The sequence below is a fragment of the Equus asinus genome, chromosome 21 (genome assembly GCF_041296235.1).
Source record: "Equus asinus isolate D_3611 breed Donkey chromosome 21, EquAss-T2T_v2, whole genome shotgun sequence".
NCBI classification, from domain to species: Eukaryota; Metazoa; Chordata; class Mammalia; order Perissodactyla; family Equidae; genus Equus; species Equus asinus.
Genome location: NC_091810.1, coordinates 18,181,599 through 18,206,185, shown reverse-complemented (window position 1 = coordinate 18,206,185; position 24,587 = coordinate 18,181,599). Strand labels below are relative to the sequence as shown.

General features: G+C 54.3%; 1 protein-coding gene and 1 long non-coding RNA gene across 13 annotated transcripts in view; one reads left to right on the top strand and one right to left on the bottom strand.

The window, feature by feature from the left end:
- The window catches only part of ATP2B2 (ATPase plasma membrane Ca2+ transporting 2), a 354,925-nt gene that overhangs the window by 20,003 nt on the left and 310,335 nt on the right, over positions 1-24,587 (bottom strand). For all 12 annotated transcript variants that reach the window (XM_044755363.2, XM_070492453.1, XM_070492452.1 and 9 more), the window contains 5 exons: positions 22,969-23,211; positions 11,636-11,877; positions 10,511-10,745; positions 3,352-3,531; positions 3,067-3,154 (listed from right to left, as the gene is read on the bottom strand). In XM_044755363.2, coding sequence (XP_044611298.1) covers positions 3,067-3,154; positions 3,352-3,531; positions 10,511-10,745; positions 11,636-11,877; positions 22,969-23,211 — 988 coding nt within the window. The remainder of the gene's footprint in view (positions 1-3,066; positions 3,155-3,351; positions 3,532-10,510; positions 10,746-11,635; positions 11,878-22,968; positions 23,212-24,587) is intronic.
- LOC139041388 (uncharacterized) lies at positions 7,711-8,377 on the top strand. The gene is made up of 2 exons (XR_011496448.1): positions 7,711-8,030; positions 8,119-8,377. It is a non-coding gene; the product is annotated as an uncharacterized lncRNA (long non-coding RNA).

Genomic DNA, 24,587 nt, shown 5'->3' with positions numbered 1-24,587 from the left:
CTCCAGGCGTTCATCCTCAATAAAATCTTCAACAAATAACAGAATGAACAGGTGACATGTGGCCCTTGTCACTGAGCTGGGACCAACAGAAAAGGGCGGGTGAAAGATGTCATCATTGGACATGTGTGAGTTGGGGTCCCGAGCAGAGATGTCCACGGGCAGGACAGAAATTTGAGTGTCAACCTTGACATGTCTCTCTCTCATTCTGCACACCAAATCCATCACCAAGGCCTGCAGATCCTGGCTCTGAAATTCCCCTGGAACCTGTCCACTTCTCTCTGCCCCACCCCCTCTGCCCCCAGCGTCTCCACGCCCCCTCTCACTAACCCCAGGCTCCCCTCCAATCTGCACTGCAGCCCAGGATCTCTCTCTAACACCCGAGCCTGAACCTGTTCCCCAGCTGAGTCGTCCCCTCACCGCCCGCCCTGGCCTCAGGATGACATGTGCATGCACATTCTCTGCTCCACTGACAAGTCTGAAGTCCTCTGCGGCCAGGCCTCACCTGTCCTCTTCTCTTCTCTTCTCTTGCCCCCTGGCCACCCCCAATCTGTGCTCTAGCCACAGAAATGGCCCTCGGTCCTGCAAAGCCAGCTCCCGCTTGCCCGTCTTTGCACAACCTGTTCTCTCAGCCAGCTGTCCTTGTCACCCACCTGTAGTCTCATGCCACTTTCCCTAGGAAAGCTTTGTGACACCCTGAGGACACCCACCCACTCTAATCAGATCACCGTAGCTCCCATGCGTGGGTCTCCCTGTCCTGTGCCTGGCAAACAGCAGCCTGTGGAATGAGGGTCCCCAACTTGGGGCAGTGTACCCCCTAACACCCCTCTTCCCCCAGCTCTTTGCAACTGTCAAAGTCCCACCCTCTGCAAGGTCCAGCTCCGAGGCATGGGCTCAGGGAGTGTCCTGGCCACTCCCCTAGCCATCCCACTTCCCAGACTGTCCAACCTCTGTCCACTTGGTTTTGAGGCCTTTGACCCCGCTGGTTCCCTCAGCGAGCCTGGGTGCTCCTCCGAGGCAGGGAGGGGGCCAACTTTTTCTCTGGGGCTCCCCAGGCTGGCCCTGGCCTTTGCAGAGCCCTGCCTCTGCTTCCAACAGAGAAGGGAGCTGGGGGAGCACCTTCTCTGTGTGTCGTCTCCTCCACCTCCTGCCCTGCCACTCCGCTGACACAGCCCTGCTACGAATGGTCACGTCCTGTGGCCACCTCCTATGCTCACATCCCTGGCCTGTCTCTCGGGACCTCTCAGCAGCTGGTCATGCTGTGGACTACCCCCTCTCCTCAGCAGGCCTCCTTCCTTGTCTTCCTAGACACCACTGCTCCTGGTCACCCTCCGACCCCCCGCAGACAGGGCTCCGCCTCTGCCCAGCACTCAGCTGGGAGATTCCGGGCTCCAGCCGCATCCTCTGCTCTCCCTCCTCGGCATACTCCACTGACGTCTTTACCCCTGGCCAGCTCTCTCTCCTGACGCCTGACTCCTTGGATGTCCAGCTGTCTTCCGGACATCTCCACTTGGATGGCAGAGGGCCTCCAGCTCAGCCAGTCCCAAACCAAGGGGGTCAGTTTCCCTCAAATCTGTCCCTTCTCTTGCGACTCCTAATAGCCAACTGCCCACTCAAAAACCTCACACCTGCCGACTTCCAGCCCACTGCCCTGTCACCACCCCGGTCCCGGCGTCACCTCTCACAGCTGGACAATCCCGGCAGGCCCTCTGTTTCCGGGCCACTCTCCACACAGCAGGGAGGGAGCTTTCTAAACAAGGCTTCTCCCTTCCAGACCCTCCCAAGCTCCCACCCGGCTAACAGCACAGGTCACGCGCCTGGCGCTCAGGGCCCTGCACCATCTGACGGCCACTCCTCCCTCGCTGGCCTCCTCCTCCCGTCTCCCTCTCTTGCTCAAGGTCCTGGCCCAGCCAGCTGAACTTCTTTCCACTCCTTCAGGGTGCTGGGAAGTCCTTGCCTCTGGGCTTTCCTAGGGCAGTTTCCCCGCCCTGCCTGAAACACAGGCCTTCTCCGGGACTCCCATCCCACCTTCGATGGCCTGTGACCTGCCGCCCATCCTCAGCTCATGTTTGAGGACAGCAGAGGGCCCAGGTCATCCTTCTCTTCCTCCAGTGCTGCCTTCATGGGGAAACCACCTATTTAATGTCTGCTGGATGGAACCTGGGCCGTGAATCCCAAGACGGAGGAACCACGTCTGCCAAGAGCCAGGGCTGGCACATAGTGGATCCTCAGCAAATATTTATCAAGAGAATGAGGGAACGAAGGAATGAGCGAATGAATGAGAAACGGGGATAGGTTGGGGCCTAGTTCTTGGGTATGTGGTTCTGGGGTTCTGTGTTTCTGTTCCCAGGCCTGATCTGCCTCCATTAACGTCCCTGGAGAGCACTTTTGGGAGAGGAATCCAAGATGCCCTACGATGACCCCAGCCGGAAACCGTCCCCACTGTGTGACTCTGGACGTGCCCAGCATCTGGCCACTTGGATGGGCTCAGCGAGGGGTGTGCCCTCTCCCTGGAGGGAGTCGGGGAAGGAGAAGGATGCCGGCTTTCAGCCTCATCTCTCACGTTGCTAGTCCCAGGATAGCCCATCCCTGGGCCTGGTTACAGATACTTGTTAGGGGCCCCAGAGACCAGGCAGACCAAGCGTCTGGAACTCACAAGCTCGGGGCCAGACTGAGAACATAAATAAATGAAGTGGGCTGAGGGTCAGACAACAAGCAGTGGTGAAGACAGTGTCAAATGTGAGAGGGCAGGGTCTGTGTAACGTCATTCAAATTCAACATAAAAAAATGCGTTGTACCACTCAAATAAAAGGTGTCTGTGGGCCCCATTCAGCCCTCAGGCCATGAGTTTTGGACCTAGATTGGCAGGCCCATTGCTTCCTACAGGGGGTGGAGCCCAGAGAGAAGATTCATGACTCCTCATTCCACTGTGGCCCCGAGCAGGCCTCCTAGGCCCGCAAAGGGGACGAGCCGAGGGTGTCCCCAGGTGTGGGTGCAGGTGCCAGGAGAGGGAGGCCGGCAGAGGCCTGGTGCCTGGCCTCAGAACCACCTTCGCCCGCTGAGTCTCACCTTTGACCAGGGTGTGCTTGTCCGTGGGGGAGGAGCGAGCCAGCACCCGCAGCTTCGGCCAGATCTTGTCGATTCGCTCCTGCTCAATCTGGAGAGGGATTGGGAAAGGTGGGTTGGTGGGGTCAGGGAGAGAAACTGAGGCCCGGAGAAGGGAGAGGACTCACCCAGAGTCTCTGGGCTCTTAGTGGCACACTGGCTGGTTTCTGTACAATTATGCAGCACCCGTGCCTCCCAGCCCCCGTCCAAGCTCATCCCTCTGAGGACCCTTTGCACTGGGCCACGTACCTCTCCCTTCTCGTTGCGGATCCTCCGGTTGAACTCCTTGCCCTCAAGGCACAGGAAGTCCTCCCCAGGGTGGATGATGCCACACTTGATGGCGATGGCCCGGGCCGTGTTGATGTTGTCACCAGTGACCATGCGGACGGTGATGCCTGCCCGCTGGCACTTGCGGATAGCTTCTGGGACCTGGGTGGGAAGGCAGGAGCCATGGGGACAGGTACTACCTTGGTCAGGTCCTCCCTGCCCTCATGGACTCCAGAGTGAGCCCTGTTCACAGGCAGCAATACTGTAAGGGTCCTAGATGACCAGAAGATACTGATGGCACGTGGACCATCTCCTCCCTTCCTGTGCCCATGGCAGGCATTGTTAATCGATCACAGCACCCTCTGAATAAACCTGGATGTGGTTTAGAATTCTTCTCTGCAGAGTCCCACGCAGCCACCACCTATCAACTGTAACAGTCCATCCTGAGATGAAACCATTAGCTGTCCTGGCTTGGGCAAGGACTTTGAGAAAGACCCCAATAAACACCCCTCGGATCTGGCCCCAGGCACGAGTAGAGAACACTCCCCTACCGCACAGGATCTTGTCACTGCTTTATCCACCTGCACGTTTCCTGCAAACTCAGCAATAAACACGTTCGAGTATTTTCAGGTTTTTGGGGGGTGGGCAGGGACATTGCATTTGGGGCATTTTATTTACGGAATGTGATATTGTCTTAGAATAAATGCAAATGATTATGCTTCATGTAAGATCTGAAATTTCCCTGTGAGACTAAGGACTGCCTTCTACCTGCTCTGTAATGACAGACTGACATCTGGGCCAATCAGGCCAGCCCAAACCCAGCCAATCAGAAGCCAGCAAGGCCTGTGTGTGTGTGTGTGTGTGTGTGTGTGTGTGTGTGTGTGTGTGTGTGTCTCCCGCAGAGCTGCAGGGGTGTGTGTGTGTGTGTGTGTGTCTCCCGCAGAGCTGCAGGTTTGCCCAGCAATTAGGATGCAAAAACCAGACTGGACACAGAGCAACTGAACAAGTATTCTTACCCAGGGGCAGTGACAAATAATAAAATAATAAGGCACTATTTGCGGCAAAACGTCTTTGAGTGGGAGAGGACATGTCAGAGGCAGAAAGTCCAGTTGTGTTAAAAGACCAAAGCCCTCTAGAATCTCAGGCCTGGAGGGGCTGGGTCCTGCTCCCCATGCCCCTTGCACATCTCAGGGCCTGGGAGCACACTCCCCGCCGCCCGGCCAAGCCACTGCCGAGAGAGTTTAAGGACTGTTATGGGTTAAACCATGTTCCCTCAAAAAGATACACTGACACCTCACCCCCAGTACCTCAGAAGGTGACCTCACTTGGAGACAGGGTCACTACCCCGGTAAGCAAGTTGAGACGAGGGCATTTGGGTGGGCCCCATCCAAGGTGACTGTGTCCCCACAGGGGGGAGTTTGGACACACACACACACACACACACACACACACACGAGGAGAACACCACGTGAAGATGAAGCCGAGACTGTGTGATGCTGCTGCATGACAAGGAGCGCTGACGAGTGCCAGCGAGCCACCAGGAGCTGGGAGAGGCCTGCGACAGCTGCGCCCTCACAGCCTGCAGAAGGAACCGCCCCTGCCGACACCTCCATCGTGCACCTCCAGCCTCCAGAACTGGGAGACATTGCAGTTCTGTTCTTCCAGCCCCCAGTTTGTGGCACTGCCTTACAGCAGCACCAGGAAACGAACACAGAGGGTCAGAACGCTGGTCCAAACCCGGCCGTGGACGACTCCTGCCTGCTGCTCCCCTCCTGCCTTTAGGAATTCTGAGAACAAGGGTCAACCTAGGAAATATCGCCTTTGTCCGACCCCATCCATACCCACTGCTGCCCCTTTAGCCTGAGCACCACACCTGGGGCGGTCACTGACCAGCCCCTCCCTGGCCTCCCTGCCCCTGGCCTTGCCCCTCTTCGTCTGTCCCCACCGTGACCTCCAGCCACCTGCCTAACGTCCAGCCTGTGACCCCTTTCCTTCAGGGGCTCCATCCACCGCTTGTAAAGAAAGTCCTGGGATCTTGGGAGGAGGGAGGAACAGATGCCGTGGGCACAGGGTCCAGGTCAAGGGGAGGCGACCTCTCCCACTGCCAGAGTTCCCTAAGATCTGCTCTGTGGTGGCAGGGAGTGACCTCCTGTCACTGAAGGGCTGGGCGGGGGGAGCCGACCATGGGCCTCCTCTGGTGCATTTCCAGGCCCTGGGAGGAGCCCTCTGGTGCCCACTCAGGCTCGGGGCCACGTGAGCGAGGCCTCTGCCTCTGCCACAGGGGCTGCTCACACGAGCAAACACAGCCTCTTCTCACGGAGCCAGAGGGAGTGGGGCTGTGGGGTGTTTGAGATCCCATTCACATGACTTAGTGTCCTCACAACGGCTGTACCAGGGCCGCAGCCCCTGCCGTCCCTGGTCCCAGAGGACAGGGAAGAGCCACGGTGATCTTGGGAACACATACTTTATCTGGCTCCTGCTTCAAAAGGACTAACTTCGGTTATGTTGGTTTCAAAGATGCTTGAGTTCTTGTAGTCGGAAAGAACTTTAGGTCATGACTCCGACCCTCTAAGGATTACTGCCTGGATCTCCTTCCATGCATTCCCCACAGATGGTCGGCCGGTCTCAGCTTGCATGCCTCTGATGACGGGGTGCTCACTCCCTCTAAGGCTGACTGCTCCATGGTGGAACGAATCTATCGTATCCTTTCACATAACCATTATTTTTTCAAATAAGAGAGCAGTTACTCGGGGTCAGACCTGTCCTCTTGTATGGAGACAGGGTCTTTGCTAAAGGTCTATACAAAGGGCTCCAGGAGGGCGCTGTCACTTTAGAAGGAAGTGGATGGGGAGGAGAAATCCATAAGAGCTTCCTGGAGGAGGGGCTGTTTGAGCTGCTTCTGTTCAGCCAAGAGTAACTGAGGCTCTGGTGCCGGGTACTGTGCCCAGGCTGGGGCTCCAGAGATGACTACTTCCCTGTGGTCCTGGCTGCACAGGAGAGAGGGTGGGAAGGGTGACCCGGAGGGCCCGAGGCTGAGGGCTCTGGAGGCTGCAGTCTGCCGATGGCTCAGAACGCCCGCAGGGCCTGGCGCACGGCCGGTGCCTGGTAAATGTGGGGCCTCGTGGAACGTCTCTGTGCTTAAGTCCCTCCAGGCCTGACCCGGGACCCATGGTTTCACACAGAGCCGGGAAATGGGTTCGGACAGCGACATGCAAACCCTTCACAGTTTAGCTCCAAGCTTTATTCTTCACTCCTTCACCCACTCGGCAAACGGCTGTCGCCCCTCGAACTGTTCAGGGCGCCGAGGATCCAGAGACAATTAAGACTCAAGCCCCAGAGCCGCTGGTCTGGGGTATGCTTTCCACGTAGATAAACTGGCCGTAAAATTAAAACATGAAAGATTCCTTCTTTTGCTAAAATTATCCTGGATATTTCTTGCTGAGGAAAAACAGCCAGGAAATGGGTGCTTCCTGTTTTCATTAAATAAAGGCTTTTAAACATCTGTTGTTTCTGGTGACAGCCGTTGTCTGTGACTCCGAGGGCTCCCAACGCCCCCGGATAACCCGGGAATCCGAGCTGCGCTGTCCTCACGGCTCTGTCCTCACGGCTCTGACCAGCCTCAGAGACCGTGCCCCCGGGGGTGTCAAGCCTGCTCTTATCTGCTCTCTCCTTTGTCTTCTCAAGGGAGGAGGGCAATGTGAGACTCACCCCCTTGACAGATGGGGAAACCGAAGGAGGCAATCTGTCTGGCGGCAGCTGAAAACGAATCTGAACACGCCTGTAGGTGCCTAGAGGTGGTCCGGGCCGAGATGTTCCCCCTGGTCTGCCTCTCAGCTGCCCAGGAGAACCTCACACAAACATGCTCAGTAGACACGGACACACCTCAAAGGTCACCCAGGAGACTGGTGACAGCAGCTGCCTCTGAGGTGGGAACTGGGGGCCCTGGGTGGCCTGGGGGCTCCCTTGCCCTGTCTGTGCCACTGGATCATTTGAATTTGGCTCCAGGTGGACAGATCGCCCAGCCTAAAACAAAGGAACAAACAGGAAACCGCACCTGCCGGCCTGCTTGGCCCTGCGCCCACCCCTGCCCCCCGGGAGATGCTCGCCAGGTCAGAGCTTTTATCCTTTCAAGTAGTGGCACCAGTAACCTTGCTGTGTCCCCCACTTGTGAATGTCCAACTTTCTCTTTGTTCAGATGGGGAAACTGAGGCCTGGGGAAGAGATGTGCCTGAGGTCCTCTGTGAAGGAGTGGCAGGGGCGGGACTAGAATCCCTGTCCCTTGACTGCTGTGTCACCCGAGTGAGTCACTGGTCTCCAGCACAGCTTACAGCTTCTAAGTCCACATCCTGGGGGTGCCAAGGGAGAGAGAAGGTCACCAACACGGATGCGCTGACGGAGGAAGTGAAGGAAAGTGTGGGCAAAACTTCTGGGCAGCTGGCTCCGAGCGTCAGGGCTTAGAAGGGACCTGAGGGGCACCCAGGCCCACCTCCCGTTGTACAGAGGCGGAGACTGAGGCCAGCGAGGGGAAGTGCTTGTCAGGGGTGGAGTTGGGGCTGGGATCCAGGCCCCCTTCCTCCAGCGCAGGGCGAATGGGCTGCCTGTCCTCCCGGAGTCTGTGCCTGAAGCCAGCTTCGCTGCAGGATCCTGTGTCACCAGAAGAGGTCAGGGACCCAGCCCAGCCCCCCTCGGGCCCTCCCTCTCCTCCACTCGCCCTCCTGACTCAGAAATGTTTGCCCTTTCATTTCGCAGCACCGGGAGGAGGTCCCGGGGCAGGAAGGCAGAAAACCTGCTCTCATCTGGCTTTGCTCAGCCACTCACGGCAGGACTTCAGGACGTCGCTGTCCCTGTTTCGGCGGCCGCAGTGTTTTCATCTGCGAATTGGGGGTGTGGGGAGGGGTCAGGACAAGACCAGCAGCTCAAACCTTGAGTCGTGCCCCTTTAGTGGGCTGTGAAATCAGTTTATGGGGTGGGGACCAGCGTTTAGTAAAGACAGAGAGAGAAAAATCCACATTACTTTGTGAGATTCTTATTTTGGTTAAGCGTGTGTTTACTGAGTCATGACCTAAAATACATTTCTTGTTATTGTGGATCATGGCCAAAAAGAGTGTGTGTCCGATGCTGTCTTCCACCACACCTCAGGGGCTCCAGGGTGCAGGGCCAGGAGCTCTGGGCGTGGGGCTGGAGGGGGCTCTGGGGAAGGCAAGGACGGGCGAGCCAGGCTGGCCTCATGCACCGTGCATCTTGTCACCTGAAAGGTCACACATTAGCAGCTGGTAATGAGCAGGCACCCCACAGGGAGGCGGAGCAGACAGCCTGTCTGTCCAGCGAGAGACGCAGCCTGCAGGGAACTGTGCATGGGCTGTGGTGACAAGCACCAGGGGCATGAATCGCCTCTGCTGTTTTAGGCTCTGGGTAGCAGTGAGGACGCCTCTGTGTGTGTGTATGTGTGTGTGTGTGTGTGTGTGTGTGTGTGTGTGTGTGTGTGTGTGAGATGAGCACCAGGCATGGTATTGGAAGACTGGGGTTCAAGTCTCATTCATTCTCATTCACTCATTCCACAAACACTTACTGAGCACCTTCCACCGGCCAGACTTGGTAATAGGGGCTGTTACATGTCACTGGATCCAGGGTAATGAATTTATTGGGAAGGAGCATAAAGGAAGGGGACCTACATTTATGGGCCACCTACCTCATGCCGGACACTCTACCTGTTGCTTGTAAGTATGATCTGACACCTCACAATATCCCAGAGCGTGTGTGTGTGTGTATGATACTATTATTAACCCCAGTCTACAGATGAGGAAATGGAGGCTCAGAGAGGTTATGTAACTGGCCCAAGGTCACAGAGCCAACAATGCTGGGACTTGGGATCCCAGGTCTGTCTGATGCCTGAGGTCCCATTCTTGACCCTCTCCATGCTGCCTAAACATGAAGGTCCCCGTCTGCGGCCTTCTAATTTCCCTCGGTCTTTGGAAGGCAGAATCTTACAGCATGGGGGCCAGGAACTCGGAGAGCGTTTTGTCTGCCTCCTTACACTTTAAAAAGGGGGAAACTGAGGCTCGCAGAGGAGCAGGGAACAGCCAGAGACCTCCAGAGAAGGGTGTCAGGGCAAGTGAGGAACACTAGCCTTGCCCCTGGGGGAGGAAGGTGGCCCCGAGGGGCATTGTCACCAAATCCCATGGCCAAGGTCAATCTGGGCCCAGCCTGGGCCTGGCCGGGGACCCGGGTCTGGGCCCCGCAGCTGTGTTGGTCCTGGGAGGAAGGGAGGCTGGCCGTACTGAGGCATGCCTCGTGCCTGGGCTCTGCCCTCTGGGGCGCCACGGGAAAGCTGACTCACTCGGCCTGCCCACTGCAGTGCTGTAGGGGTTCCAGCCAGCTCTCTCCTCTTCCCATAGCCTCTCTCTAGCCTGGGCAACCTGACTAACCACCAACGGCCATCCTGCCCCACCCCTGCAAACCCCAGCACCGAATTCTCTGCCTTTCCCGAGATGCAGATTCAGCTCAAGAAGACCGGAGACCTGCGGGGAGCTGAGCACCCCAATGAGTGTGTTATTACATGGCCTGCCTCCATCCTTACGGGGCCGGGCTGCCGTCATGCCCTTCCCTTCTGCCTTCAGCTAACTTTCTAGCTCTGTTCCCCTGGAAACCTGATAAAGGCCGACTGCCAGCAGGGTCACGGGCGAGCTTGGTAGGGTAAACTGCATCCGGACGGGGACAACTCGAAATGCTGGTGAGATGCCACACTTGGGGGCTTCCTGAGTGTGGTGATCTTTGTTCCTGGGCATCTCCTGTGCAGGGACCCTGGAATCTAGGAGACTCTGGCTCCCATGGGGCAGGAGGCTTCTAAGGCAGGGCAGCCCCCATGCTTGTCCATTGAGTGCCAGGGGGCTGGGTGGATGGCTCTGGGACTGCCACATGGTGGGGTAACGCCTGCCAGCAGGACGTGCATTCTGCCTTTTGTCCTCAGCAGACTGATGCCAAGGGTGGCCTATGCTGGTCTTAGGAGTCCGAGTGTTTAGAAGCAGGCGGAGTGCTGCAGGGAAATGTGGCTCAGAGAGGTGAGGCAACTTATGCCAGGTCACCCAGCAGGCTGGACTCCCAGCCTCGCCCCCTTCCCCGAGGCTGCTGGTAGCAGGCTTACCTCGGGCCGCACGGGGTCCTCGATGCCCACCACACAGATGCAGGTGAGGTCGTTGAGGATGTCATTCTCGTTGTCCCAGTCGGGCTCGGGGCTGCTGGGGAAGTCGCGGTAGGCCACGCAGATGGTGCGCAGCCCGTCGCAGGCCATGGGCTCAATCACTTTCTTCACCATCTCGTCCCGGTCTCGGGGCCGGAAGACCCGGGGCTCGCCTGCTCCACTGAGGATTTTGCAGCACCTGGGGAAGGACGGGAGGAAGATGGGGGAGGTCCGGCCAAGGGTCCAGAGACCCTCCCGCTGCCCGGCTCGAGCTCACCCTCCGCCCTGCTGGCTGTGGCCGGTCATCCAGTGGCCGTCCAGCCCATCTCCCATAATGCTTCAGGACTGGTCCTGGCCACGGGGCCCCAGGCAGGGATGAAATCAGAACCAGCCAAAAAGAATCAGGCAGCCTTTTTCTTGCCATATCGGCCCAGGCCATTCAGCAAGATCTGCTTTATATTTACAAGATTTCATCTAAAAAAAAAACAGTTCCGTGGCTAAAATGGTTTTCAAAGCTGTAAACGTGGGCCAGCGGTTCTTGACGCTGCCTGCACATTCGATCGGCTTGGGGAGCACTGAGTAAAAATCCATGTGTAAGCCCCACCCCCAAGGTTCCCGTGCAGTGTGTCCAGGAATCAGTGGTTCTTTAAAAGCTCTCTGGGGTGATTCCAATGCGTAACCAGGGTTGAGAACCACTGGACTAGACCAATCTCTTCCAGGTACGAGGGGGGAAACTGAGGCCCAGAGAAGGGGAGGGACTTGCTTAATTCTCAAGGCTTATTTCTGGCACCTGAGGTCAGAGGAGACTGGCTACCGCCAACCAACTCTATGCTAAAGTAGGTGAAATAAGGGAGATCTAACAGCGATAATGGGTAGAACTTCCTACCAGCGACTAAGGGAGGAGGGAGGGAAGGGCTCTGAGGAATAGTAGAAAAAGCACCAGGCCAGGGGACGTGGAGGTGGTCCTGCTGTGGGACGCTGGGCAGGGTCCTCTTGGCGCCTCTGGGTGCCAGGTGGCCCCTCCAACCCGGGCCCCCCGACGGCCAGGGCTGCGTGACCTGGGGGTGTCTAGCTCCCGGAGCCACTTACTTCTTGAGCACGATCTCGGAAGCGCCCTTGCTGTACATGCGGAAGCTCTCGTCGGGCAGCTTGATGACGGTGCTCATGGACTTGCGCACTGAGTTGAAGGTGTACACTTTGTACAGCTTCTCCTCTGGCATCTGGCTGCGCACGGGCTCGTAGTCCTGCTTCAGGTCCAGCACGAAGCCCAGCAGGCCGCACTCCGTCTTGTTGCCCACCTGCCGAGGCAGGGCGCCCTCCTTCTCGGGGGGCTGCGGAGAGAGGCAGGGGTGGCTCACAGGAGGCCCCAGGGCTGCCGCCTGGTGGTCTGGGGGCTGGGGGAGCCAGTGCCAGCCCCGGCCGCCCCCCAACCCCCATCAGCAAGCCTTCTGCCTCCCCTGGCCCCCTCAGGCCTGCATCCCAGACCCAATCCTGGTTGGACGAAAGCAGTTAAGCAAGACCAGCTTTTTGAAACCTATGAACTGTTTCAAACATAAAAACATGACAGAGGATAATAAAAGAAACAGTTGTGTACGGACCATCCAGCTTTATACTTAGTGTGAAGTCACGTTTGCTTCAGATGTTTCTTTTTTAAGAGGTAAAACCTAACAGATAAAGCTGAATCCCCCCCTTGTGTCCCTCCTCATCTGCATAACCCCCCACTTGTCCCAGAAAGAAACTCTGCCTTCAATTTGGCATTAATCGTTACCCTGTATGGGTGGTTTAGCTCTTTATCTTGAGATAGTTCTAGAGTCACAGGCAATGAGAAATAATACAGAGAGATGTCACACATCCTTCATCCAGTTTCCCCCGGGGCTCACCTTCTCCATGGCTTAGCACAATGTGACCAGCAAGATGCAGACACTGATGCAATCAGACTGACCTTGTTCAGAGCTCACCAGTTTTACATGCGCTCCTGTGTGTGTGTGTGTGTGTGTGTGTGTGTGTGTGTGTGTTTAGCTCTAAGCAAGGGCATCGGATATGTATGCTCCTGACCTCCACTGTCAAGACACGCAAGAGTTCAGCCCAACGATCCCTGTGCCACCCTTCAGAGCCACAGTCACCTCACCCCCCCCCCCCCCCCCCCGCCCTGGCAACCACTAACCTGTTCTCCATCTCCGTAATTTGCCACTTCAAGCATGTTATATAAATGGAACCAAACAGTACGCAACCTCTAGAGATTGGCTTCTTTCCACTCAGCACCGTCCCCCTGCAACTCAGGCAAGTTGTTGTATGTGTCAACAGCTTGCTCCTTTTCATTGCTGACTAGTATTTCATGCTACAGATGGACCGTCCCTTATAATTTCAAGTTAGGCTGAACCAAAGGCAACTGCTATTTCTGTGCATCAGACTCGTCAAGCACTGTCAATTTCGCGTCGTTTAACCTCACGTATGTTGGTGTAGCTCTGTTTTGCGTGTTGAAAACTTCACGCAGGGAGGCTGTGCACATTCTTCTGTAACTTGCTTTACTCACATAACATTAAATTTTTCAGGGTTGTCCATGTTAATGGCACTAGTCTGTTCCTTTTTAACTGCTCCGTGCATCCCGTTCTATGAATGAGCCATAGTTTACTCATCCACGCTCCAGGTCCCTCCCTCTCCCCTTCTCTCCACTCACTCATTCGGCACACACTCATAAGCACCTGTCAGGTGCTCTCTGCCAGGTGCTGGGCTGTGTGAGCACCACAAGCCCCTGCCCAGAGACCCTCAGTGAAATCACCGACCACACCACCCAGCACCTCCCACCCACTCCTGTGCCCGCCTGGACAGCGCTGTCTCATGCTTCTGGCCCCACCCCTCCCTGCCAGGTGCACTCCTCCTCGCCCTTCCAGGACCAGCTCCGATATCTCCTTGTCTTTGAAAACTGCTTCGTAGACCTGCCTCCCCCTGAGTAAAGAGTTGCATTCTTTTCCTCTCCAGGTTCTCAGGGCCAGCACAGATCCAGCACACAGTAGGCGCTTCCTAATTGTTTGCCGGATGGCTCAGTGCAGATCAGGCTGGTGGGGAGGCGCAGGTTAACAGGTCAGAACAAGATCCCTCCATGCGGACGCTAAGGGTGGGATGAGCAGATGCCTGGGAGTTCACGTTTGCAGGTAAACGCACCTCCCACGTGCACCAGCCCCCACTCCCGCCCCCGCCACCTATACCCACTCAGACCACTTATATAAAATTAACACGCAGCGACTCCTCAGAAGGCAGCTTTTGGAGCGGTAAACACATCAGAGATAAACCCAAACCCCAGAGAGATTTTGAAGGGGAATAAACACCCATGAACATGCCTGTGTCCCCACCATCAGGGGCTTCTCAGACCAGCCCTGCACAGGAACCCTCCGATCCTCACCCTCAGCCTCCCTCGTATTGTTCCAGAGAGCAGCCCAGGCAGACAGAAGATGGAGTCCAGAGGATGCCGGCAGGGCTGGGCTGTGAAGGGGACAGGACGGCAGATGCACATGTCCCTGGCCCACACCCCCTTCCGGAGTTAGGGCTTGGGCCCAGGGAGCAGACCTGAGCCCTGTGGGCTTGTGGGCATTGATAACAGGGTGGTCCTAAGACCCAGGGATTCATAGCCTTAGCCCCCAAGCTCTGGTCCTCAGTTTCCCCATCTGCAGAATGGAGAGGCTGGAGCATATGATCTCCAGCTAAGAGAAAAACCAACCCTCCCCTTCAAGCAGACGGTGGTGAAGGATGGTGGGGCATGACAGAGCTGCAGGCCCCTCAGCGCGGGCTCGGGAGCCGGGCGCGAGGAACGAGGCTCAGAAGGCCGTCTCTGCTCCCAGGCCCCGCGAGCTGTGTCCCCAGCAGCACGGGCCTCGGAAGGCCCCCGACTCCCACGCTCTCTGCTGGGACTTGATTTGGAAGCAGCGGAAGCTTCCATACAGCTTCCCATTTCTGACGTTTGGGAAAAGAAATTCTAAATGCTCCGCTTTGTCTCTGCAGCGTGCCGTTACACTGTGCTTTTAAAATTTATATATTAATTTACTTTTTTCTCTCTTTTTTTTTTTTTTACAATTTTATAATTAACCTTCTGGTGATTTCCAGAGTTTTATGTATCTTCCACAACAGTTTTTTCCCCCCTCCACTAATGAAAGAAAATGAAGACACCGAGGACTTAAATAAAAATGCCTAATTACTTATTTGCCCAAGAGAGTGAGCGGTTATGCCTGCGAACAGCCGGCATTTTATTACCCTCTGTGAAATATTTTAATTTTCCTCTAAAAGGATTTCAAACAACCCATGGTTGCAAACGGCAGAGCTGCCTCCTCCGTAACTCAATTTGTTTCTGTGATCTTGAGCTCTGAGATCGCCCACGTGCAGTACTGAGAGGCAGGGACCCACCCTTTCTTGCCTTCGGCTTTTTTTATCTTGACAAACTCAGAGGTTTTGCTGTGGCTGCAGACTTTCCAAGACCCTTCCATTTCCAGGGCTCCGATTCTGCAAAGGAGTTAAGGCGTTGGTTTTGAGGGACAGGCATCGGGGCCAGGAGGGAAGTGACTTGCTCCCAGTCACAGGCCTGCGGAGGGTCAGGCCTGGGGCAGAGCGTTGCCCGGCACACTGCCCTGAGTCCTTTGGGAGTGCTGGGGGCAGCCACAGGCATCATTTTGAGGGGACAATTCAGCTCCCTTTTTGGGATGCTAGGCAGTGACTGGAGCTAAGATCAAGGAATGATGACCTGAAGACCTGCAAGTTGTAAGTAACACCTACAAAAATGAGACTAAAAAAACATGGCTGGCACGCACTACCTCACGCCGGGTAGGACGGCTATCACAAAAACAAAACAGGAAACAGTAAGTGTTGATGAGGACACAGAGAAACTGGAATCCTGTGTACTGTTGGTGGGAACATAAAATGGTGCAGCCACTGGGGACAACCGTTTAGTGGTTCCTCAAAAAATTAAAAATAGAATTACCGTACCCAGGAATTCCACTTCTGGGTATGTACCCCAAAGAATTGAAAGCGAGACTTGAAAAGATGTTTGCACACTCATGTTCAAAGCAGCAATATTCACAATAGCCAAAAGGTGGAAGCAACCCAAGAGTCCCGTGATTGGTGACTGGATGATGAAATGTGGTCTATACAAACAGTGGAATATTATTCAGCCTTAAAAAGGAAGGAAGCTCTGACACACGCGACAACATGGACGACCTCTGAGGACATTATGTTGAGTGAAATAAGCCAGTCACAAAAGGACACACGTTGTATGATTCCACTTATATGAGGTCCCTAGATAGTCAGAAACACAGAGACAGGGAGTAGAGTGGGGGTTGCCAAGTGCTGGGGGAGGGGGAATGGGAAGTTAGTGTTTAATGGAGACAGAGTTTCAGTTTGGGAAGATAAAAAGTCCTGGAGAGGGATGGCAGTGATGGCTGCACAGTGTGAATGTATTAATGACGCTAAACTGTACACTTAAAATGGTTAAGATGGTAAATTATGTTATGTGTATTTTACCACAATTTTTTTAAAAACCTCAAAAAAAACCCCAAACAACCCAACAACCATGGCACAGTAAACTGTAGCAACTGCAGCGTGATGATGTGGTTGAGAGGGCGTGAGGAGACAGTTTCTTGCTCACTGGCTGCCCCTGAGGCAGAGCCCCCCTCCGAGGCCCGGATGCACTGCCAGCCTCAGCAGCGGCGCCCATCTTCGCATGCCCACCTGCTCAGCGCTTCGCTACGCTCTTCCCGAGCATGATGTAGCAGTGTCCTTCCAGCTCCCTGGGAGGCAGGCTGCCACCACCCACCTGACAGTTGTGCACACGGAGGCCTGGAGGGGCCAGGTCACACTGCAGTAAGTGGCCGAGCAAGGAGCTCACCCTGGTGTCCTGGGCTCTGAGCCCGCCGCAGGCGCTCTTCCGGCAGCCTGGCCTCTCCTCACCAGCTTCAGAGACTGCCCGGTTAACCAGGTAACTGGGCAGTGATTGGTCTAGAGTCTAAGATGGGGGTGGGGGGGTGTCTGTCTCACTTATCTCTGCCTCCCACTGTGGGGTAACTGGTGAGCAACTGTCAAATGAAGAATTTTGTGTTTGTGTGGGGGGATGCTGCCAACAGGAGGCCAGATGGGACGGAATTTTGTCAGAATTTTGGCTTCCAGAATTGTCATCTAAGGGCCTGCCTCCCCAGGAGCTTCCTGGGTGCCAGGCCTCCTGAGGAGCACGGGCGAGCCATGGGATCTCCCCCAGAGGCCACGAAGGCAGAAGGTCAGGGTGGGTGTCCAGGCCGACAGACGGGGCAGGCTGAGATCCCCTGGGAAGCAGACTCCTAGGGGTCCTTCCCAAGCTCCCCAAAGCACTGTGTGTTTGTGTGTGTGTGTGTGCATTTGTGTGTGTGTGTGGAGTGTATGTGCAGGTGAGGGGGTGGGATGCAGCGATGAACAGCTCTGTTAAAAATCAGAATTCCTCATCTGGGATTATTTGCTTTAAACTCTTCTCCCAGAGGTGGCGTTTGCAAAAAAAACGAAATCAAATCAGTTGTTGACCTCAACACAAAGGCCCCTGCCATTTCACACACCAGAACCACAGCCCACTACCTTCCCCGTTTAATGCCCTGCAAAGGCACTTCCAGAGCCTTCTTCTGGCGCCCCTGGCTTGGCCAGCGCCCAGGCGCAGAGCACGGCTTGACTCAGGGGACTGTGAGGCCCATTCGAATATTCAGTCGAGCCCTGGGATGGGGTCCAGGAGACCTGAGCTCAACTAGAGTCACCCCCCCATTCCCCTAGGTGCTCTAGTTCTAAGATTTATGGGCAACACCATCAGGCAGGTCCTTCCTGCCTTTTGGGGGTTACCGGGGCTCTCGGGGGTAAGGCTCCATTATGGTCACCTCAGCTTAGGATGGAGTATATTGAAGACCTGTGGTTTCTAACTAGGTCAAGTTTGGTTTACTTATTCAGGGAAACCATCCTGCTAAGAAAACCTTTCTTGCTTCTTCCTGCAGAACCACTCCCCTGAGGGGGCTCCCGGAAGATTTGCCTTTCTCTCTATAGTTTGTGTTTCCAGAAATACGGCATAAGCTTCCCACAGTTCAGCCCCACAAGAGCCCACTGTCCATTTAATAATTCAGAGGTTAACTGGAGTGCGAACTGGCTTTAGAACAGGTCTCGTGAAGGATGAAGGTAAAGTCCACGCAGGTGGGTTCAGTGCGCAGAATGAGCGCGGCAGAAAGGAGGACGTTCCCCAAGAGGGCACAGCACCTCCCAAGTCCGAGGGAGCGGCTGGCTCCCTCTGGAGGCTCAGCTGGGGCTCCGAGAAGCAGCAGCGCGACGAGAAGAAGCTGGTGGAAGGCTTGACGTTCAAAGAGTCGGAGGTGACAAAGGAAATCTGAGGGTGTGCCAGGATTTCTGAGGCAGGGAAGCAATTTCTGACTAAAAGACAATTCACATAGCTTCCCTCTGAGGGCAAGTTTACTTCCTAATGATCAGAAAGAAAGATGCTCCTGCCCGCCTCAGAAGGGATGGGGCGTGGCATTGAGGTGGGCCCCTGAGAAGGCACTCATGGGCCGCTTTTCCTGGCCTCCCTACTGGCAGCCTTGGTCCTCACACCATCCTCCACCCCTGCATGGAGGCGGTTCTTCTGAGCGCTGTGAGGAGAGAGCCTATTAAGGGCCCATCTGCTACCACCCGGCTCCCCACAGCCCTCCCGGCCTCACCTCTCAGCATTCCAGCCCTGCAGAAACGGCCAGGCCACCAAAGGCCACATTTCCTGAACGAGCCATGCATCTTTGGGTCTCCGGTCTTTGCAGGGCTGTGCCCCTGCTGGGAATGCCCTTGTCCCCTGCCTGCTTGGTAAACTCCTCCAGAATTCTCTGGGCCCAACTCTGCCACTTGGTGGTTAGGAGCAACATTGGGCGGGTTACTTGACATTTCTGCAGCGCAGTTTTCTTAGCTGCAAGGTGAGAATGGTCATATTTGCCTTGATTACCTGGAAGGGATGTGGAGGGTCTAGCAAGACAGTGGCTGGCAAAGCAAACTACAGAAGGGAAGGCTCAGAAGTAATAATAGAGGTAATAAGAGTAATAACTGATGTGGACTGAGTACTTGCTACATGGTGAGCATTGTGCTGGGGCCCCACAGACATTTTCTCTTCTGATCTTCACAGCAGCCCTGGAAGTGCCTTGACGTGCAGATGCAGCCAGATGAGCCGGGCGTGGAGCTGTGGGGAGCTGCTCCGGCTCTGGACTGACACACCTGGGCTCTAATCTGGGCCCAGCCTCTCATCTGCTCTGGGACTCTGGGCACACTCTTTAACTCCTCCAAGCCTCAGTGTCCTTATATAGCAAGTGGAGATGTGATGTCACCTACTTCATGGGGTCATCGTCCATGGCAACACGGGGTAAGCACTCAGTAGTGAGCCTGGCTAAGAGATGTTACCGATTATGATTAATTGTATGCTCACTTTACTGATTGGAACAGAGGCTGGAAGAGGTTAAGTGACTTGCTCAGTGGTGGACCTGAGGTCTGAACTCTGATCTGTGGGACTTCAGAGCCAAAGCTCTTAACCATCACTTCCTGGATGGGTGTCAGGACACCTGGATTCTAATTCCACTAACCCACAGGTGACTTAGCACAAGTCTCTTCCCATTTCTGGGCCTCAGAGTAAAGTGAGGGCCGGATCAGGTGGTCTCTAAGGTCTGTGAATCCGTGTACATGACACCCACACAACCTACAACCCACCCTTATAAATACTCATCTAGTTTTTTTTTTTTTAGAATAAAAGGCACTAGCTAATTGGGAGGTCTCTGGAGGAATGCAGACTAGAGAGCTGAGGGCAGTTGTAGAATAGATGAGCTCAGTATGCTGGAGGTACTGCGAGAGAGAGCTGGTGTTGGCCATGGGGCTGGGACTGGGGCCACAAGAACAGGAAAGCAGAACATACAGATAGTCCTGTCCTGAGCCTCTTATCAATTCATATTCATCCATACACCACCCACATATCCATCCATCCACTCATCCATTCATTCATCCATCCACACCCCCATCCATCCACCCATCCATCCACCCATCCATCCCCCTCCCATCCATCCACCCATCCATCCCCCACCCATCTACCCAGCCATCCATCCATCCATCCCCCACCCATCTACCCATCCATCCATCCATCCATCCCCCATCCACCCACCCATCCACCCATCCATCCATCCCTCTCCCTACCTTGTCCTCATCTCATTAATTATACACCTGTACATTTATTCACCAACCAATTCACATACCTCATCCACCCAAACAGTACTTCCCAAGAGCCTATGCCAGGGGAACAGAGATGACTCAGAATGTAAACAAGTTACTTAATCTCTCTGTGCCTCAGTTTCCTGGGGGGAAATGATTACTGTGAGGATGAAATGAATTAGTGAGTGGAAAACGCTTAGCACCACGCCTGGCACATACTCAGCACTCAGTATGATTAGCATTGTTGTTATTCAGCAATAAAACCCCCACTGAAGGGGGATTCATTTGTAGCACGCAGAGGCTAACCAATAAATAAATAGACAGCAGAGGCGCTGAGGTTACAGAAGGAAAGGGTGTGCCCAAAGTCACACAGACAATTAGTGGCAAAGCCAACTTACAGACACCCCGAAGCCAGCTTTTGAGTAGGATGCCCAGACCAGCTTCTCGGTCATTGAAACAATCCTGCAGCATCTTTAGCACAGGGCAGTCTTGGGAAGGCAGGCCCGGGATCCAGGTGGTCAGGGTCACAGCCAGGGCCTGCCAGCCATACGGGGCAAAGGGGTTCTCGAGGACTGCTCTTCCAGGCCCAGAAGGATCCTGAGAAGAGTCAGGGGGCTGCTCGATCCAGGGTGGAAGTCCAGCCCCCCTCCACACCAGGCTGGGAAGTCTAGACTGCAGAACATCCTAAACCATGCAAGAGGGGAGAGGGCAGGAAGGCAGGCAATGTCCTCCTCATACCACCCATCAGCTCTGTCTGGGAAACGAGCCCAGCCTGGGAGAACCAGAGCACGGGCAGGGCTGTCCTTCCCCCCCAACGAGGCAGTGGCTCTTCTGTGTCCTCCTGCTGCCTGATGCAGCCCGCCGGCTCTGTGAAAGTGAGAGACAGGGTGCGCCAGGCGCTGTGCTAAGCACTTGCCACTTACTGACTCCTCTCATTCTCGAAATAATCCCATCATTTCCCCCGGGAAACCGAGGCATGGAGAGGTTAAGTAACGTGTTTACATTCACACAGCTAGTGAGGGCTATGAACCCAGGCCATCTGGCTCCAGAGTGTGAGATTTAACCATCACCTGGTCATACCAGGGGGCTCTGCTGTCCTTACGCACCAATGGCCATCAGGCCCTAGCAAGGAGAACCATGTGGCCAGCGTTCTTTCAGGAAAGACCTAGAAAGAGAGGCACAGACGTCCTAGGACACCACGGTTCAAGGCACAAAAGGGGACACTGGTGCCCGAGAAGTAAGTGACTTGCAACCTGAGGACCCCAGCTCCCTGAACTCTCTCCAGTCTCGGCAGCTACACCTTCTCCCAGGTGGACGGAGTGACCCCTGTCCTTCAAGCCCCCTGGACACAGCCTCTGCCAGCCAATATCTGGAAACGCGCTTTTAGCTTTGCCGCCGCTGCTGTGAGACACGGCCTGAGTGAGACTTATCCCCGAGGAGATGCTCCCACAGCCCTCCTGGCAGGTCCCGGAGCTCCTTCGACTGTAATTGTGTAACATACGTCTCAATCCTAGCCCACCTGGCGGCCCTGCCCGCGCGGCCGCCCCCGTTGCCCGACGCCTGCTCTGGGACTGGCCCCGCTCCCCTCTCTGCCACATCTGCAGGATGTGATCGTTAACAGCATCTCGGTTATTTTAGGAAGGCCTGGGGAACAGAAGAAAGCATTGCTGATCTCCCTTGATTCCCAAATCGGGCTGAGGTGGGGGGGGCGGGGGGAGACGACAAGAACGTCACCGTTTCTGGCATCGCCCCCAGGGCTCTCTGTCACCCATCTGCACGCATTCTCCCGACCTACTTTCTCCCTTTGTTAGTGCTGCCTCCCTCAGCCTGCGACTCGGGGATGAGGGCGGGTGGTTGCTCTGCAGCAGCGGAGGTCCTTGCAGGTCCTTGGGGTCCTTGCAGCCCCAGCGTCTGGAGGCAGAAGGCACCTCCTCCCCCTCCCCGGCCAGCCATCGGCCCCCACGCTGCTGACTCACAGTCTTCTCCCCGTTTAGATAAAGTTGCTGGCGGCTCCCACCTCAGCCTGCGGGTTCACGCTGGCTCAGGGGCAGAAGGGAGAGGTCAGGGCAGGGGCACATTTGGAGGTTAAGCAAAATGCTCAGCCGCTCACCCAGATGCTCCCACTGCAGAAATGCCCTATGTGTGGGTGCCAGCCGACCTCTGGATGGCCAAGTCTGTGTTTCTCTTCATCTAAATGCTGGTTAATTACAAAAAGGCAGCCTGTGCTTCTAAACCAAACAGGGATGACAGCATGAGGAGTCCAGGCAGCTTAGCTGAGACAGGAATAGGACAGCTTTTCTTAGCAAAACCAGGAATACCACTACTGTTCCTAACAACAACAACGTCGTTGGTGGTAGATTGCTTGTGAAAATGGCCACCATCAGTCCCCTCTCTGAATCCACGCCCTGTGCAACGTGACTCTGTGCTTCTTTCCATCAAGAGCTGGAGTCTACCACTCATATGAGGAATTTAAAATTATGGACTAAGAACAGTTTAGTGGATACCAAGGGAAAGGTGGGGTGGGGGGTGGGCACAAAGGGTGAAGTGGTGCACCTACAACATGACTGACAAACATTAATGTACAACTGAAATTTCACAAGATTGTAAGCTATCAATAACTCAAAAAAAAAAAAAAAAAGAGCTGGCGTCTATTTCCCCACTCCTGAGTCTGGGCGGGCCTCTGTGTTGCCCACAGGACACGGCAGTGACAATGTGAACAAGACTGCTGGAGGAGGGGGAACCACACGGAGCCGAGGAGGATCAGCCCAGCGGAGGCCATCCGAGATCAGCCTGCAGTCCTGCCAAGATCAGCAGAGCTGTCCACTTGAGCCGCTGCAGAGGCATGAGGGAGCCTCGCCGAGACCAGAAGACCCACCCAGCTGAGCACAGCCTCAACTGCTCTCACAGAATGATGAGCCAAATGCAGTTTGGTTTTAAGCCGCTAAGTTCTGGACTAGTCAGGTAGCCAAAGCTAAGTACTTAGGGAGGGGGAGGGCAATGAGAGCAACTAAAGAAACACAACTAACAACAATCTTCTTTTTTGTTATACAAACATCATAGCTAAGCCAAAGAGAAACAAGTTGCTTACTATGTAGCCACCCCCAAATATATCATCAGGACTTTAAAAGAAATCCCATTGCTCAGCCAGGCCAGGGCGTCTGCATCACCACGTGGATCTTGCTCCCCCTGGTGGGGGCTGCACCACTTACCAGAATCTTGGTGGTGTAGGCGCTGTTGATGGCGATGGCGTTGACCAGCAGCTCCATGGTCTTGGCGTTGATGGAGCTGGGGTCGGGGATCTCCTTGTAGTGGACGTCGCCGACGTAGGCCTGCACCACTGTCATGCGATTGGTGGTCAGCGTGCCCGTTTTGTCCGAGCAGATGGCGGTGGCATTGCCCATGGTCTCACAGGCGTCCAGATGGCGTACCAGGTTGTTGTCCTTCATCATTTTCTGGGGAAAGAGGCAGTGAGAGGGTGACAGTGAGAAGAGGGAGCTGGGGGCCGGGGCCCGGGGCAAACTCACAGTAAATGAGGTGGGGCTGTCATAGCCCGTCCCTCTGCTGCCCTCACAGGCAAAGCATCCTGGTTGCTGCAGCCTCTGACTTCTGGGCTCTTCTTGTGTGTGCAATTTATTAGTGGAGCTATTTAAAAGATTTAATTGGCTTAATTTGGATTACAGAAGCAATTTGTATTCTTTACGGAAAAGAATGGTAAATTAAGGTTAGGTCCTCTCTAATTACTTCAAATATTTTTCTCTTACATCCTAATAGAAATAAGCATTCCTTATTTGATTATGGGTTTTCTCAAATGTACCATCTTTCACTGGTACTTGGTTTTCATTGTTACTTTGGTTTCATCAAAAGTAAATAAATTTATTTACATAAATAAATTTATGTGTTTATAGACATAAGACAATAGCTGGAAAAATATCAAAATATTAGTGTCATTATTTCTGGGTGATATAATTATAGGAAATTTTTATTGCCTTGCTTTTAAAATCTATAGATTCTATTTTTTCTACAATGAATACATATTATGAGTTGCATAATAAAAATCACAAGTTTCTTTTAAATATAGATACACAAAAAAGAAAACAAATCAGCCATAATGCTGCCACCCGGAACTGATGCATCTCATATAGCAACATCCTTTGTTTTTAAATTTATAACAAAAATGGAATCCTGCTATCCATATTATCATTAATTTTCTTGTATTCGCCTCCCTTTGTCTCTTTCCAGCTCCATACTTCTAGCTTCTTCCAGGTTCTCAAGCAAGAAATGCATGTAAAGTAATTCTCAAGGAACCAGCATGCAACGCAGGCCCTCTGGACACAGTGACCCTGTCAGGCAAGGAGGGACATGAAAAGCTGCTCGAGGCTGAATCAGACATAGTTCTAGTCTGTTCCTAGGAACCTGATTTCTGTAGTCTTGCTCCTCATTATAACTCTTTACAAGGGTAAAAAAGGAGTGCCCTTGGAATAATTTTAATAGCAGTTCATGTTACTAAAAAATGAGTATTGGTAGGATTATATGAGATGGTAGCTCTCTTATAACCTGTGATGATAGTAACAATAAATGTATGTTGCGCAGACGATCAAGAGCAATTTGAATTTGCAACACGCTTCATAGTTTGCAAAGTTCTTCCGCACTTATTTTCTCATCTGATGTTATAAGAATCCTGTGGAACCTTCGAGGATGCTCGTAATCCTTTGGCAGTTGAAGAAGCCGAGGGAAAGCGACCTGACCAGGCTCACACACCTAGTGAGAGTTAAAGCTGGGACTTGAACCCAGCTCTGTTCCACCTCATAGCCTGGATCATCCCACTGGG